The sequence below is a fragment of the Anser anser genome, assembly GCF_964211835.1.
Source record: "Anser anser genome assembly, chromosome: 16".
Classification (NCBI taxonomy): domain Eukaryota; kingdom Metazoa; phylum Chordata; class Aves; order Anseriformes; family Anatidae; genus Anser; species Anser anser.
The window spans coordinates 10,179,700-10,195,557 of NC_139737.1; the positions used below are offsets into that span (position 1 = coordinate 10,179,700).

Below are 15,858 nucleotides of genomic sequence, written 5' to 3' on the forward strand. Positions count from 1 at the left end.
ATGCCAGGGCATGCGATTCTTTCCCGTGTTCTCCGCTCAGTCTGTCACCCAGATCCTGCTGCCACGGCTGAGGGCTAGGGCTCGGTGGTGGTGTGTGCTGCCCCGCAGGCTTCACATGGTAAGCTGGCTTCTGAAGTCAGGCTGCACCAGTGACAGCAAGCCAGGGGTTGTGCTTATTTCTTGTATAACCTGGATTTTCACTGTGGGTGCATTATAGGAGTGCATCCAAGCATGGTGGTGGCCTGACATTACTTTTAGAAGTCCACTCTTTGGTAGAGCACTGTAACTTCTCTCAAACCTCCTGCAGGTCAGTGTTGTTGTGGTGGGAGTGCCTGTGATCCTGCCACTGCCAGTCCCGTCCCTGTCTGTCTGCAGGCACCGGGACAGGTAAAGAGCTTCTCTGTCTTGGAAATCTTCACAGACAGGCATCTGAAACACAAGAAAAATCATCTGCAAACTGGAGTTGTGCATTCCCCTACTTGCTCTATCTGTCTTCCCAGGGCACAAACACCTTGGGGAAATTCGGGCTTTGAGCCTCTGCAGGATTTGCTTCTGGTTGTGTCCCAGATGCCTTCAGCTCTGGTAGCTGCTCAAATGTCATTCTCCTGCAGTTGGCAAGGCCTGGGAGCAGGCTTCCATGGGAGCAGGTCAATTTACTTTGAGCTCCCTTTCACAATCTCAGACAAGCCCCTGAAAGCATTGATCTTTGTCCATACAACTCTGGCTGTGTTTGCCCGAGGAAGGTGGCACAGCCCAGAGGAGCTCCCAGAGCCCCGGGACACCCCACTTTCTGGTGTCCTTACCCCAACTCAAATCCTACCAAGGACTCTCCCCTGAAATACTCTAGGAAATGCTCAGTTAATCTCTTCCCGCTCATTTAGAGGAGCAAGTGGTGTCTGTGGGTGGGCTGGGCTGGTGGAGCACTCCCGCCCAGCAGCTATTATCCAGCAGCTCCTCGGGGGGGCAGGAAAGCCACTACCTAATCCGTCCCTGGGCTGGATGGGTGCCTGGATCGGCTCGGTGTGCTCAGACAGCACACACACTACACGCCTGCCTCGTAGGAGAGCTCATGGCACAGGCATCTGTCACCGAAACCTGTCTGCATGAAAGGCTGTCTGCACAACTGGGGGGGAAAGAAAGGCATGACAGCACAATTAGTGAGAGCAAATGAAAGGCTGTTTGAAGAGGAGGAGGGAGGAAAGGGGAGAGCTGCACAAATCCCTGGTGGGGTTTTGGGCTTGACATCAAAACCCCTTAACAGTGTATTACTTCAGCCCCCAATGTGGACAGATGTTGAGCTGTGGCTCAAAGGAAGTCAGAAATCTTTCCTTAGAAAAAAATTGGCTAGGAAACTAAAGAAAATATTGTGAAAGAAAAGGAAATAAAAGCCCACTAAAAAAGATTTATCACTGCCCCAAGCATTTCTGTATCCTCTAGTCTTATGAGGTCTCAGCCTCAGGGGAGAGAGCAAGAGAAACGGCCTGGTGCTGCACTAATGGGTCGCAAATTTAGAGTGGGGACACATTTGTCCAGTTTGGTGATGGAGGAAGCTCACCCTTCCTGAAGACTCCTCCAACCCACGCTAACCTCAGACAGCTCTCAGAGGCCACAGTGGCCTCTGGCACCAGCCTGCAGCTTTCCATGGGACGTCCATCTCTGATGCCCCCGTCCCTCTGACACTGCCCTACTTCTTGCTGCGTTGTGGGTGAGGCTGCACGTGGTGGTGATATCTCCAAGATCTCTTTCCCAAGCTGCAACCACCCTTGCAAAGTCTGTACCAGGTATGAACAGTTTGCGGGCTGTGATATGTTAGTGTTTACCTACATTTAAGCTCCTCTCCTACCTTTTTGCCCACTTAATTTTGCCAGCTCTTTTGGAGCCATTTGTCATTGGCAAAACATTTTATTTCCCAGAAGAGCTGAGCATCATCCACCGACCTGGAGAGTTTGATGTCCGTTCCCCTCCCAATGCTACAAATGAAGATGCTGAATAAAACCAGGCCCAGCAGAGATTCTTAGGAAACTCCATTGCTGAATGGAAAACTCTCATCTGTCCCCAAAAAGTGTCCATTAAACCCAGCACGTTGCTGCCTACAACATAGGAATAGCTTTTAACTGGCTCTCAATCCATAAAGAAGCTTCGTTTCAACTCCGTGGCAATGTAAATTAAAAAATAATAATTTTGGCAAACCTTTTTGAAAATACCTTTTCTGTCCATCGGGTTCTCCCTATCCACGTGCTTACTGATGTTCCCCTAGCGTCCCAGCACGTTGGCCAGGCAGGGGTTCCCTTGTCAGAGGCTCTTTGCCTCTCCCCGTTTGGTGCAGACCCAAGTGCCCCAGCAAGGCTGGATGTGACCATCACCAGGGCCCCTTCCAGAGACTGCTCTGTAGGTGGGAGCTGCATTGGCAACCCGCCGGTCCTCTGGTTCAGCAGGCATGTGGAATGTCTCACTGATCTGATCCTTCTGACTGACAGACTACGGAGCATGACGTGGGTGCGAGGAGCTCCCACGTAACTCCAGCCGTGAAGACCAACACGAAGAAGTGCCTGAACTACCCCGTCATGCCCTGTCCTTCCCCGTACACTACTTGCCCCTTGGTCATGAGCAATCAAATAGCTCCCTAGCTACCTTCTTGTTTTTGATGTATTTCTTCTTATTTTCTTTTTCTTTTTTTTTTTTTTTTTAAGGTCAGTTGGCAGGGAGATCTTTGTGCTCTTTTTTAGCTCTTTTAATTTTCTGTCTACACTTAACTCGCTGTGTTTTATGGTTTTTCCTGTTCTCCTCATGTGGGAAACCTTTCCACTTTTTAAACGCTGACCTTCTCCCTGTGAAACCTCCTTAACCTTCCCAGTGAGTCAGGCAGGGTGTTTTTTAGGACCTCTTAGTTCTCTTTGAGTTGTGGCACATGTTGTACTTGGGCTTTAATAGAGTATTTTTTAATCACCTCCAGACTGCTCGCAGGCTCCTTGCTTTCTGCCTGTTCCTTTTAGCTCTGTTGTTATTGACCAATCACCTTATTTTTTCATAGCTCCCTTTCTTGAAATTGCATAGCCACGTGCTGGATTTATTTGGTGTGCTCTCTCCCACTACAGCATTAAATTAGTTGTACTGTGGTCACTAGCAGAGAGCAGCTCTCCCACAAACACCTTGTGAAGCAGGTCCTGCTCCCGACTAAACCCAGAGCAGCAGCCCTCCTTGCCGCTTCCAGCACTGCTTGGTCACAGAGACTCATTACTGTATCCAAAAGTATTGTTTCTTCCTGCTGGATCACTGAGACAATACATATGTAGATAGTTGAAATCTCCCACTATTACCACCTGACCTAAATTTCAGCTTCTCTAACCTCATGTTTTCAGATCATTATATTTATCCTTATCAGGGGACAGTAGCACAGTCCTTGCTCTACATTTTACCCTTTGGAATCTGGGATCTATCACCCTGAGAAACCTGCAGTGATGCTCTTTCTGCTGCTTTTTCTCTGTGCAGTCCTCCACACACACAGATGCTTCTCACGTGCATCCTGCTCCAGCCTTCCCACGCAGCCGGTAGCCCAGCAGCATCCAGGCCAGTGATTATTCTCCTGCCAGCAGGTCACCAACAACCCCGTTATACTGGGGTTCCTGTGGATATTCCTGCGTATATATTCCTGTGGGTCTGCAGTACTGCATGGGGTCAGAGTCATCTTTTTTTTTTTTTTTTAATTGCAGCTGCACCAGTTATTTCCCTGCTGGCCTTCCACTGTGCACTGGCCACATCCTCCTCCTGAAGTGTGCAAGTCTGAATTTCTGCACCCGCTGCCTTTCCTCCACCTTCTCATTTAAACACCTATCTTTGGCCTTCTCAGTGCCACCAGCCCAGCTCCACTGCTGCTCCCCATGCCCAGCTGTGGGGTTTGGGTCCGTCTCCGCAGCACAAAGCCCTTCCTGGGTGCGTCCATCCCCACATCGCTGGGGTGACAGGAGCAGGGATGGGGACCCCCGAGCACCTGCTCAGCCCTCGCTTTGCATTCAGGTCCATGCAAGTCCCCTGGTGCGGTGGGTGCTGTGCAAGGAGCCGGGCAGCCCCTGGCGTGTCCCACCTGCCTCATGGGCTGACCCCACAGATTCTGGGGACCCGTGTGCTATTGAGCCTGAAAAAACAGGGAAGAGCCCCCTCACCCTCTGCTAATGAAGCCCACTCCCGCAAGCTAGCTGTCAGCCTGCTCTCCTGCGTAACTTGGCCGTGCCAGTGCCCCAGCACCGGCCCCACAGCCGGTCACGAACACGCGTGTGCCCGTGAAGGCTGAGGCGAGCCTGCACGGGCCGCGGCGCCTTCCGTGGGCTCGGGCTGGCCCCTGGCGGCCGCCGGGGCGCGGTGCAGCCCTGCTGGGCCGGCCGGAGCGCATCGGCCCCGGCACCGCCCGGAGCCCGGCCTCAGCGCCTAGGCCTGCCCCGGCTCTTCCCAGTAAATCGGGGTTATCTCCCCCCGGCCCGTATAGCTCAGTGGGCACGGGCTTTCGGAGCAAGCTCGCGGTTGCAAGAAGGGAGCACCTGTTTTCTGTTTTATGGATGTCACAGGATCATTAGGGTCAGAAAATCCCTCCAAGGTCATCTGGTCCAACCGTCCCCCTATCACCACCATCACCCACTAGCCCACGGCCCTAAGCACCACGTCCAGCCTTCCTTTGAACACCCCCAGGGACGGTGACTCCACCACCTCCCTGGGCAACCTGTCCCAGTGCCTGACCGCTCTTTCTGAGAAGAAATGTCTCCTCATTTCCAAACTGAGCCTCCCCTGGTACAACTTGAGGCCATTCCCTCTAGTCCCATCACTAGTTACCTGTGAGAAGAGGCCGACCCCCAGCTCCCCACACCTTCCTTTCAGGTAGTTGCAGGGAGCAATAAGGTCTCCCCTGAGCCTCCTCTTCTCCAGACCAAACAACCCCAGCTCCCTCAGCCGCTCCTCACAGGACTTGTGTCCCAGGCCCTTCACCAGCTTCGTAGCCCTTCTCTGGACACACTCTAGGGCCTCGATGTCCTTCTTGTAGTGAGGGGCCCAAAGCTGAACACAGCACTCGAGGTGCGGCCTCACCAGAGCAGAATACAAGAGGACAACCACCTCCCTGGTCCTGCTGGCTACACTATTCCTGACACAAGCCAGGATGCTGTTGGCCTTCTTGGCCACCTGGGCACACTGCCAGCTCATGTTCAGGTGAGCATCAACCAACGCCCTTAGATCCCTTTCATCTGCAAAGGACATCTCTGTGTCCTTGAGGTGACAGCATCTGCGGCATTCGGGGGACTCGCAGAAACACTGCAGCCACTGTGCTGCTCCTTACTGAGCCCTGGCAGCCCAGCTGCAGCAGGGTGGATGTGGCTGAGGAAGCTCAAGGTGATTCCCATCACTCGGTGGGAGAGGAGGACGCTCCCCAACAGCAACTCAAGGAGCCACCTGACAGCCATGGACTGGATACGGCCAAGGGCATAGGATCATTTTCCAGTGCTTTGGTGAGTTCTCTTTGAGATGTTGTTTTGGGTGATGTGGCCATTCAGTGTTAGACAGCTTAAGCTGTGTCCTGTGTGTGTCACCAAGTGGCCCAGCATAGAGGTTGCTGGTCCCTATTGAGCTGCATTTTCAGGGGGAAACACTAAGCTTTGGGACTTGCTTCCTTAGGTGTTTAAAAGAGGTAAGGTTGGGGGTAAGCAGGATGGAGGCACCCTGGTCAGCAGGATGCCAGCGTCTCCTCTCTTGCAAACTTTTGGGAGTGAGTGTGGTGGTAGCAGGGTGTTTTTTTGTAATGTATATGTGCCAGGAGGAATGGTGACAGGGCCTAAAAAAAAAACAACAATCAAAGAACATACAATTGTGAGAAGTGGAAAATTTGTAGAAGGTACCAGAACATCACTGCAGTATTTTTGTACATGCAGACCTTAGCAGTGAATGCAGAACAACCTCTGTGTACAAAAGAAAGCAGCTAAACATGCATGATGGATGTGCTGTGCTTTTTTGGGCATGGGCCACATGAAATCAGGTGGGGGAGCTGCTGGGCCTTTAGGGTGTTTAGCTGCATTAGCTCCCTTCTCAGACTCCAGGCTTCTACAGACATTATAAAAGGTGATGACATTAATGCATGCTGCTCAGAACTCGACATTCCTTCTGCAATGCTGTCCCTTTTATAAAGCACCAAGTACTTCAAAGAAGTGGAAAACTATATATCTTGCTCAGAAATGAACTGCGTGGATGGAAAGCACTGTCAGCAAAAATTGTTTTATTTCCTGCATACAAAACCATTAATCTCTTAAATGACAGGAGATACAAACCGTGAACAATAAAAGATACCAAAGGAAGGGCGTGTTCCCTGCCTAGGACCAGCGACTCTCCAAGGACGCAGAGGACAGCTATGGGCATGTCCCAAGGCTGAAGGCACTGCAGGGAGAGCAGCCTCTGAGCAGAGGTCACCAGTCACAGGCCACAAGAAGAAATGTCCCAAAGGCACGGTCTGCTCCCCTCCTCAGGGTGACGCTGCTGGTCCCTGGTTTCAGGTGCTGCTGGTGTGCTCCACTCGCTGGTACTGCCCGTGTGTGCAGCTCGCTCCTCTTGCACGCCTCTGCTTACACCCGCTCCCTTCCCACAACCTGGGGGTGATGCTGGAGGTCAGTTGGGGCTGCTGCTGCTCACTGCCAGTCATGAGACTTGCAGCAGCCACCCCTCTGGTCACCTCCCTCCTCATTGTGGCTGCGCAGCCTCCCTCCACTCCGGCATTTCTTGCCCTGTCACCTCCTTCACAGCTGGAAATGCACAAATCCCACTTGACCTGTCCCACCCAGCCAGGAATCACAGGCTTTGCATGGAAACGGCTGGGTGAGAGCCCATGGTCTAACACTGGGAGATGTCTCTGGCCCAGAGGAGGAGCACGAGTCCAGGATCTCAGGGGAAAGGACAGGAGTATTGTTCCCTCCTGTAGCCTGGACCTGCGCCACGTTCTGGTGCTGTTCTCCTCCCCTCACCCACAAGCCTTGGTATCAGCCCTTTTCCCCCACAATCACCAGTGGCCTTGAGCAGCATGGCTGTAGGGCCCAGGACAGTGACCTGCTGACAAAAACATGCTGCAGCCCTCACAGCCCATCCCGCAGCCTGGCCATACACCCGAGATGTTCTTGGTGGCACTGACCAGGCTGGGACTGCCCAACGCCACGGACCTCAGGTAGGGCTGGTGGGAAGCACCCAAAGCCAGCACTCAGGTCGGCACACGTACCGTTTCCTGGAGAACTGCTGGTCTATCTCCTCTAAGGACTGGCCTTTTGTTTCCGGAACAAAAAGGTAAATGAATATAACAGCCATCACTCCCATCAGTCCATAGAGAAGAAACATCCAAGAGAAACCAATGGCATCTGCAGAGAGATTCAAGCACATGAAGGGTCCGTCAGAGGTCAGTCACATCGTGGGATGCAAAGGAAGCTGGCTGCTTACTACAAAACGCTCACTGGTGCTGGACAGGGAAAGCTCCTTATCTACAAGGCCTGGACTAGGAAGCAGCAAGGGAGAAGGATGGTTCACAGCAGGCTTTGCCAGCAGCACCACTGAGAGAAGGAGAAAGCCGAGCTCCAGGGCCCCTCACTGCCATCTGAATGCCTCAACCGGGAGCTCTGCTACTAAGAAACTTTGTAAAGCTACCGGCATGAAAGCTGCAAACCCCATGGTTCCCTGACAGTGCAGCATGAAGGATGATTTTTATAAAATGGGTGATGGAGGAGCTCAGACCAGTGTCACTGGTGCCTGCATTTTTCTGGTCTCAGAGACATCGGGGTCACAGCTATTCCAGTGTCCAGTGCCCAGGGTTCCAAACACCACTTGCTCTCCAAATGGCTGTGGTGGCCGTCCTCACTAACCCACCTGTGGGAAATGGAGGGACAGGGACGGACACTTACCAATAAGGTCTAGGAAGGAGAGGCTGATCAGTAAATTGGCGGCCCAGTTAAAGCTGTTGCAGAAAGCAAAGGCTCTTCCTCTTATTCCAGCTGGGTAGATCTCACTGAGGACCAGCCAGGTCACTGCACAGATCAGAGATTAGAAAGATGGTTGTGAGGTTTAAGAAACATATTTGGGAAACGAGCGTGGAATATTTGGCAAGGGTTTTATAGAGAGCCAAACTCTGGCTTCACCCAGCACCCACTGCTGTTGGTAGTGAGCAATGATATTGATCTCAGGGTCAGATCACAGCAGAGCACTTTGAAACTCCCATGCTCGGCACTCTGCGGAGGGATGAGATGCCAACAAACAGGTCCAGTCAGCAAAAAACAAAGCAGGGGATTTCGCCATTCAGCAGATGGGAAAATATCGGCATATCTGCCATCAGGACATGCTCTTGTAGAGAAAGGAGAAGGGGTAGATTAAAGAGAAAATGTTGTATTTGGGCTAAAGTCAGAGCTGGGAGCAGTATGCATCTTGAAGCAGTCTCTCCTATCCTAGGGTTATTTTGCTTGAAATGATTTAGAGGGTCACTGCCAAACTCATGAGGCTTGCTGTGCACTTATGTTTTTCCTTAGCTAGATGCTGTTGTCTCCTATCAAGGCCCTTAAAACAGTAAGTGCCAGAAAATGCTAGAACTCGCATGGAAGCAAGAACTAGTCTCTGTTCTCATCTGATGAATAATGATTTCGGAAGAAGATCAACCAATATTGAGAAACTTTCAGTGAGGTTCCTCTTTCCAGCTCTGTTGCTGACTTTCTGGGGAAGCTCCTCAGTACGCAGCCCTCTTTTCTTCCTTGTTGGGGTGCTGTGAAGATTAGGTAGTGCTTGTGGGATGCTCTGATTTTGCAACCAGCATGATGAGGGGAAAAAAATTACATGAGTAGTGATAGCATGGACGAGAAGGTTATTATGACGCTGTACCAGCCCCACAGCCAACAGAGCTGCAAGACAAGGAAATGATTCAGGAGGCTGAAGGGGATATATTTCCAGTTTCCAGATACTCAGCGGCTTGGTAAAGCAGATGCATAATGAACATTTCAAGCAGACTATAAAGATCAGCCCCAGCTTTATTCTCTGGGTTAGCACAAGGATATATAAACACCATACTTACTTGGTCCAAATCCAATTGAGAATGCGCTCACGAAAGCCATCATGCTCAGCAGCGTAATCCAATTTAAAACCATATGTTCTGTCGGGGGAGCACCACCAAAAGGGGCGCCTGAGCTCTCTCCTGTCTCTGTTTTGGACTGACTTGCCAAGCCCATCTTCTGGGTGTGGGAAGAGTCAGTAACAGCCTCCCTGCTCTGAGCACCGGCGAAGGCTTTTGTAAGGCTCTGTGCGGCAGCAGAACCAGGACCCCCCTGCCTGTTGCCTTCACCTAACGCTGGTGGGACACGGAACCCAGTGGGCTGGGAGGACAGGGGCATCAGGGAATGCTGGCTGAGGCTGTGGGATGCATTGGGGTCTGCGGCCGCCGTGCAGTCCCTGGCCATGGCCAGCGGAGCGATGCAGCTGGTGAGGCCAATGGTGGTGACGGAGATTGCCATCACCACGCAGCCGGCGATGAGCAGCACTCTCCTGCCGGCCTTGTCTGCAAACGCCATCGCGACGAGCGTGGCCACCACCTTTATCGCCCCCAGCCCAACAGAGGCCAGGATGGCAGAGGAGTTGCTCTGGAATCCCACCGAGTGGAAGATTTTGGAGGCATAGCCCAGCACGTTGGGCTGCCCAGTGAACTGCTGGAAGAGCACCAGGCCCAGGCCCACCAGAGTGCGTCTTCTCATGTTGTCTCTGGTCCTGAAAAGGTCAAGAAATGAGTAGTGCTTCTCCTTATAGGACTCCTGCTTTGCTGCCTCTCTGTCCTCAGCAGTCTGCAGTTGAATGAGACCCTTCTGGCAGTCTGAGTCCCACGAGTTTAATTTAACGGGGTTCACTGGGAGAAAGAGGATGCTGAGGAACTGCATGGCTGTCGGGGCAATGGCCAGTCCAAACATGTACCTCCATCCCTCATCCACGTCCGCAAAGACGTAATTCAGTGCATACGACAGCAGGATGCCTACAGTGATGCCTGCTTCGTAGAGAGACACCAGCAGCCCTCGCTGATGGGCCGCCACCATCTCCGAGACATAGATGCAGCAGGCCATGGATGAGACAGAGATGGCAAAGCCCACGGTCATGCGCCCGATGACCAGCCCAATGAACGACCTCGCCAACGTCAGAATAAGGCTGCCGAACAGCAGGATCAAGTTGCTGACCAGGATTGCTCTCCTCCGGCCATGGCGGTCAATGAGGATGCCCCCCACCAGAGAGGCGAGGAGCGCCCCGATGAGGAGGGAGCTCACCAGAACTTCCTGCCTGAAGCAGCCGAGGTGGAAGTCTGTCTGCAGCTGCAGCAGTGCACCGGAGATAATCCCCAGCTCGTATCCAAATATCAGCCCGCCCAAGAGAGAGACTGTAGCAGACAGCAGGAGGACCAGCAGTGCGCGACCTGGAAAACAAGCAAGTGATGCGAGGTTCAGTCTTCTGGCTCTAGCAGGAAAGTTATCAGCAAACAATCTGGAAAAAGCTCTTCCAGGACACACAAAGTTTTCTATTTACAAAGCTACAATGCCAAATCTCCCCAGAAGTCCCTAGGCCGCGTGTAGAGGCACTTGCACATACTCACATGACCTACCAGGCCTGCACACACTGCCAAGGACTGCAGGGGCACCCACTGGGGTGCAGAACCATGAAAACAGGGCTGTGTTAACAAAGCAAAGACTCATATTTAAGTGGAGGACAGTGATCTGCTTTTCTGGAGTTGTACAGGAACCCACCGTGGTCTCTCTTCATCATTCTGATGGCAAAAGCTGGTCTGGGCAGGAAATGCTGCTTCCACTTTTTGGGTTTGAACTCCCCGTGTTACCATTATAAAGTTTCAGTCCATGCTTTGCAGCTTAGAAGCATCTGTAGGAAAAGAGCCATCCCTTGTCGCCTGTGAATTTCACAAGTCACTCACCGGGACCGAACTGCCCTGGCCCAGTCCTCTTCATTACAGCTCACTTTCCCTCCAGTTTCTCACCTGATTCCTCCTTCAAGCTCCGCACAATTCCAGGATGAAACAAGTGTCACTGCTCAGCGCTCTGCATGCAACGCCTTTTCCCCCTAACCAGTTTTCGAGAAGGCCCTGCTGTTTTCCAGGCTGTCCTCTTTCCATGTCAGTGGATACCCTACATTCACCCACAGAATCTGATGCTTTTGAACTTCATTTTTATTGTTGTGAAGCATTTATCACAGAAATACCAAGTTACTAAACAACCCTAGGATCCATGGGGGGTGGCACTATACTTAAAGCTTACTGAACTATCAACTTCTTTTTTTTTCCAGTTCCCTATCTGAGCCCAGGAGAAGGGAGAAATGGTTGGCCAAGTCAGTAAGTTGTTAAAGATGTTGTCTCCTTTTTTTCCCCTAACTTAGTTTTACAGATCATTTATGAATGGCAATAACCAAGGCAGCAGTTTTCCCGTTAACATCTCCTCATCAGTAAAGCGGTATCCTATAGGTATGGCTTTATTTATTATGTGATTATGTGGCCAGAAAAACTCCCCCAGTATGTGCATTCCCTCTGAACTACAGCCCAGTAACAACTCCAGGCTCTAAAATCTCACTAAAAATAAAATCTTCAGACCTCAGGATTGCAAGGTAAGGAGCGGGAATGCAAAGCCTGCAGTGAGAGCTGATGAATGCCACATGCACTTCAACCTAAGCTGGAAATCTAAAGAAACTTTTTTTAAAATACTAATAATAAAAAAGCAGCATTAACTATTTCACTGCTGAGTACATTAGTGGGAGGTTGATGGCTGTTCTTCACAGCTGCAGGCAGGAACAAATATTGGGATGAAGCAGCAGGGCAGTTACTTTTTGTCAAAGTTTGCAAAGGTGGGGATGGGGATTTAAATTATATTTCTATTGTCTAAGAGACAGCAGAGAGTAAGTGCCCTGCTGACGGGACCACAGCCCTCAGTTCCTGGGGGGCCCTGCCTGGCCTCTAACTGCTGTGTCTACCTTGAGTCTGAGCGAGAGAATTTGGACTGCTTTGATGGAGACAAGACAGAAACCAGAAACAGTACGTAAAAAAAAAAAATCTGACTTACAGGAAATAAGGATGAACGAACAATGTCATTAAAAATGCTGCTCGCAAAAGTTTATTCCTCCTAGTTAATCCTGCACTCTTGGCATTACTTTGTGGGAATGACCCTGATTTCTTCACCTCTCCTTCTCTACCTCTCGGTGCCCAGGATCACCAAGCCAGGCAAACCTTCTCAGGCTGATCTAGCTCTGCAGCACGAACTTCCTGAGCTGAAAACCTCCCTGTTGCCTGCCCCAAATACAAGAAGTGATTCTTTGACCTTGCCTTTCTCATACAGCTGAGCATGCAAGTTTAGTAAGTATTTAAGCTTACTTAAAATAAGAAAAAACAACAGCAAAAGCAAAGCAAACCAAACCCAAACCAACCAACCCGCCCCAACCAACCCTACAAAAACAAGGTGCTTGCTGCACACGCTTCTCGCCCTGGGGAGAGGATGAAAGGGCGAACATGTGCGAGCCATGAGTCACGTCACTCAGCGTGGCAGGGGGGAGCGCACGCAGCGTGACAGCCCCCACTGCGTGGGGACCTCAGGGGAACAGCAGTGACAGTGACCTGCCTCCCCCAGTCCCAATTCGAAAGGCACAGGTAATGTGCATTAGTTTGCAGGTATCTGCTGTAATACACTGGTTTCCAGCACATAATGCTATCTGTATTCTCACATTGGCTTTGTTTAATTAGAAATACTCACAGCTTCATACTCCCAGCCTCAGTAGACCGTATGTGGAAAGAATGAGGGCACAACCACCAGACCATGGAAAACTTTTCTCACCCTGCCTACGGGGTTTTTTCCCCTCACAAGCTGTGTTTAATAGTAAGCGTCTCTATTCAGCCTATAATCACAGCTAGCACTAAAGGTTATATCTGGGAGATAGCTATGTTTATATTTGTATTTATTCTGTATCCCTCTTTCCCTTGTGCTACTTGTGCCACACCGGCTACAAGCCGACCCCTCGCGCCACGCTGTGTGACTACCTGCACCGTTTTTATCATTCCTTGTACACATGTTACGCAGATAATTAGAAAAAATATTTGCTCACTGAGAACAAAAGTCTTTGCACAAAGTGGGCAAGCCATTAGCTTCAAGCCACCAAGTCGGTTCGATACAGGCAGCCCTGCTGTGAATGCCGCAGCTGATTCGATCAGATTTTGCAGTTTTCCTTGTTAACTTAGTGGGCAGCAATAGTTCACGAACTCTGCTTGGGATCCGGCTCGGTACAGAGTCTGTTCTGGAGCTGCCAGGGTACCGGGGACCTTTCAGAGCTCATCAGGACAGCAAATCCGGTGGGTCTCAAGGGGAGCTGCGCCAGGAGATCCCCCGCCCGTGGCAAAACCTGGGGAAGGGGCTGTGGTCCAGGACGGTGCTGGCGGCTGCCCCCAGCCCTGTGTGCCTTCCCTCGCCCCACTCATGCTCTTGGCCCTGCCTTAGGGGCCGAGCCGCAGGAAATTACTGCTGTTTTGCTGCTGGAAGCGCTAAAAAAAAAAAAAAAAGAAAAGAAAAAAAAAAGAAAAGCTGGGCGGAGGAAGGAAAGAGGGAGGGAAGGAGGCAGAGAGATGCAGCCGGAGCCTTCAGGAAAAGTGGCCAAGTTGCCAACTTCTCTCCGCCGCTCGCAGGGGGGCTGCCTGCCTGCCTGCCGCCCCCTCCCCGGCCCCGCCCGACCCCCCCGAGCCACTCACCCATGGCAGCCCCGGGGCGCTCCGCAGCGGGGTCCGGCGGCGGCCGGAGCGGGGCCGTGCAGCGCCACGTCGCTCCTCGTCCTGCCTCCCGGGCCGGGCAGCCTGGGGCTTGTAGTCACCCTGCCCGCCCCCTGGGGGGGTCCCCGACCGGGAGAAGGGGGTGGGAGGGATGGGGGGGGGGGTATGGGGCGGCGGTACTCGCTCGCCCCGCGGTCCCCGGTCGGGGAAAGGAGCGGCTGGGGGCGCTTCGGGGGGGTGCTGGACGGCGGGGCACAGCGCTCCGGCTCCGTCCCGGGGGGGGTCGGTGGGGTCCGGAGCAGGACCCGACCGTGCCCGGCCCCCGCAGGCTCGCCCCGATGCTCGGCTTTGCTCCTGCGGAGTGGAAAGGCTCCGGACAGCCCGCAGGAGGTGGGCTGGAAAAGGTTTTCGGAGGCTCAGCTGGAAAGGCGAAGAACGGCTGCTAGGGGAGGAGGGAGCGTTTCAGAGCTGGGACAGGGCAGCAGGGCTGAGCGGGGACTCTTACCTCGCTCTTCGCTTGGAGACAAGGGGTCGGGCTCTCGGGCTTGTCTCCTTGCACCAGCACAGTGCTCCATGAGGCAACGTGCCTCCGTGTCCAGCTTGCCGTGCAATTAACATTCTTGTTCTGCGCAGTGGGACAGAAACCTTCCTGCTGCCTACTGCATAAAAGCCACTGGGACTTGAACTTGGATTCAAGATTTTTATTTATTTATTTATTTTTTCTGAATCTGAGGCTAAATTCATGTATCCCAAATTCGAGTTTGTAAAAGCACTTTGCAAAACTTGATATAGTTAGAAGTGTTTTTGAAACTTTAACACAATGCAAACGTTGTCCCTCGGTGCTGTTCATGCAAACTGCTGTTGCTGGACATGCTGCGATGTGGTGAAGTGCGTGTGTGTGTTGAGAAGTGTGTGCAATGCTCAGAAGTTTGCTGTCACCCAGCTAGCGCAGGGACCAGAGCAGGGACAACGTGTCACAGGCTTTGGGGTGGGTTGCACAGCCTTCCCAGGGTCATGCCACGCAGACTGCAGCCAAAGGATACACGGAAATGACCATAAGCCTGCGTTGTGGACTGGTGTGTGACTGCAGGAAGTATCTCATTTAATGATGTGGCTGTGACACGGCTAACACACTGTGGAGCCTGTGCTGGTAAAGCTTTTTTGTATTGGGATTGGGACCCAGTCCTGGATAGGGCTGGGGACAGTCTGCGTCAGCGGCCATTGCACCTGTGGCTGCAGAGCAGGCACAGACCTCTGACACAGACAAAAGTAAACAGGTTGGGTAAGGAAGGGAAAACACGTGATGTCTTTTAAAAGCGCTTTTCAGTGGTCATTCCACACGTTAATGAGGAATTTAGAAAAATATTTAAGGAATCCTTGTTCTTCTATGTAGGGGGATGCATGCCATGTCTCCGTTCTGGGACCAGTTGTTCTAATTCTTTACTATCTTTTATTTATCTACTTTTTTTTCTCCAGTTCATTGCTTTGGGATGCTTTAGGTGGGCAATGCTGGATCATGTATGTCCTTTCAGCCTGTCTGTTGGATATGAGGCGTGCAGTATGGGCAGCAGCTGATCAAAGGTTTTGTTCTTGCTTCTTCTCAAAGTCATAGTGAATATTAAAAGTGTTTCAAAACATCTGATTTACAAATTAAGTAAATGCTTCCCACTCATACACTGTAATTTCAATAGAAACACAATATGCAACAATACCTCTTCTGAAACCGTGTGTCTCATACAAACTGACACCTGCACAGGGATCATACGCGCGGTGGAGATTGGCTTCAAACACGGCCAGCCAACAGAACCCGATGGTGTTCAAAGAAGGAGCTTTTCAATAGGATTTGTAATTCATATTAAAGTAGATTAAATAGCTCTGAAGTCATGACTAGCTCTCATGACACTCAGAGGGAGACTTGCAATTTTCTCTCTTCCCCAAGAACCTGCATATGAGGCCAGCTTATGGCGAGCAGACATTACAGCTCTGTGTCTTGGCTCATGTTCCAGGTTTGGGGAACACATGGGAACTCTGGGAATGCAGCATGATCTTGCCCATGATCTCTGCCCCCCACAGCCCCTCCCTGG

At 51.7% G+C, this 15,858-nt stretch overlaps 2 protein-coding genes across 5 annotated transcripts in view; one reads left to right on the forward strand and one right to left on the reverse strand.

Annotated features, from left to right (window-relative positions):
• LOC310882855 (uncharacterized protein) overlaps window positions 1–6,121 on the forward strand; it is a 99,263-nt gene extending 93,142 nt beyond the window's left edge. The window contains exon 3 of the mRNA XM_083802224.1: window positions 308–6,121. Coding sequence (XP_083658350.1) covers window positions 308–837 — 530 coding nt within the window. The 3' untranslated portion in view covers window positions 838–6,121. The remainder of the gene's footprint in view (window positions 1–307) is intronic.
• A 112-nt stretch (window positions 6,122–6,233) lies between these two features.
• SLC2A10 (solute carrier family 2 member 10) lies at window positions 6,234–14,438 on the reverse strand. Of its 4 annotated transcripts, none has more exons than XM_083802216.1 (6): window positions 14,280–14,400; window positions 13,120–13,552; window positions 9,065–10,441; window positions 7,911–8,033; window positions 7,238–7,373; window positions 6,234–6,617 (listed from the first exon to the last, which is right to left on the reverse strand). In XM_083802216.1, exons 2-6 carry the CDS (start codon window positions 13,154–13,156, stop codon window positions 6,521–6,523), a joined length of 1,770 nt encoding a protein of 589 aa, XP_083658342.1. In that variant the 5' UTR covers window positions 13,157–13,552; window positions 14,280–14,400; the 3' UTR covers window positions 6,234–6,520. The 4 variants fall into 4 exon arrangements, with proteins under 4 accessions (XP_083658342.1, XP_083658341.1, XP_083658340.1 ...); XM_083802215.1 differs by lacking the exon at window positions 14,280–14,400 and adding an exon at window positions 13,757–13,885; XM_083802214.1 differs by lacking the exon at window positions 13,120–13,552 and having other exon boundaries at window positions 14,280–14,438.
• Window positions 14,439–15,858: the final 1,420 nt, after the last annotated feature.

Excerpts from the sequence above, each read along its gene's own strand:
- SLC2A10 (XM_083802214.1), bottom strand. The coding sequence starts at position 14,349 with ATGGAGCACTGTGCTGGTGCAAGGAGACAAGCCCGAGAGCCCGACCCC. Across the intron at positions 8,034-9,064 it reads CTCAATTGGATTTGGACCAA|TGACCTGGCTGGTCCTCAGT; the intron begins GTAAGTATGGTG and ends TGATCTGTGCAG. Across the intron at positions 7,374-7,910 it reads CTCCTTCCTAGACCTTATTG|ATGCCATTGGTTTCTCTTGG; the intron begins GTAAGTGTCCGT and ends ATCTCTCTGCAG.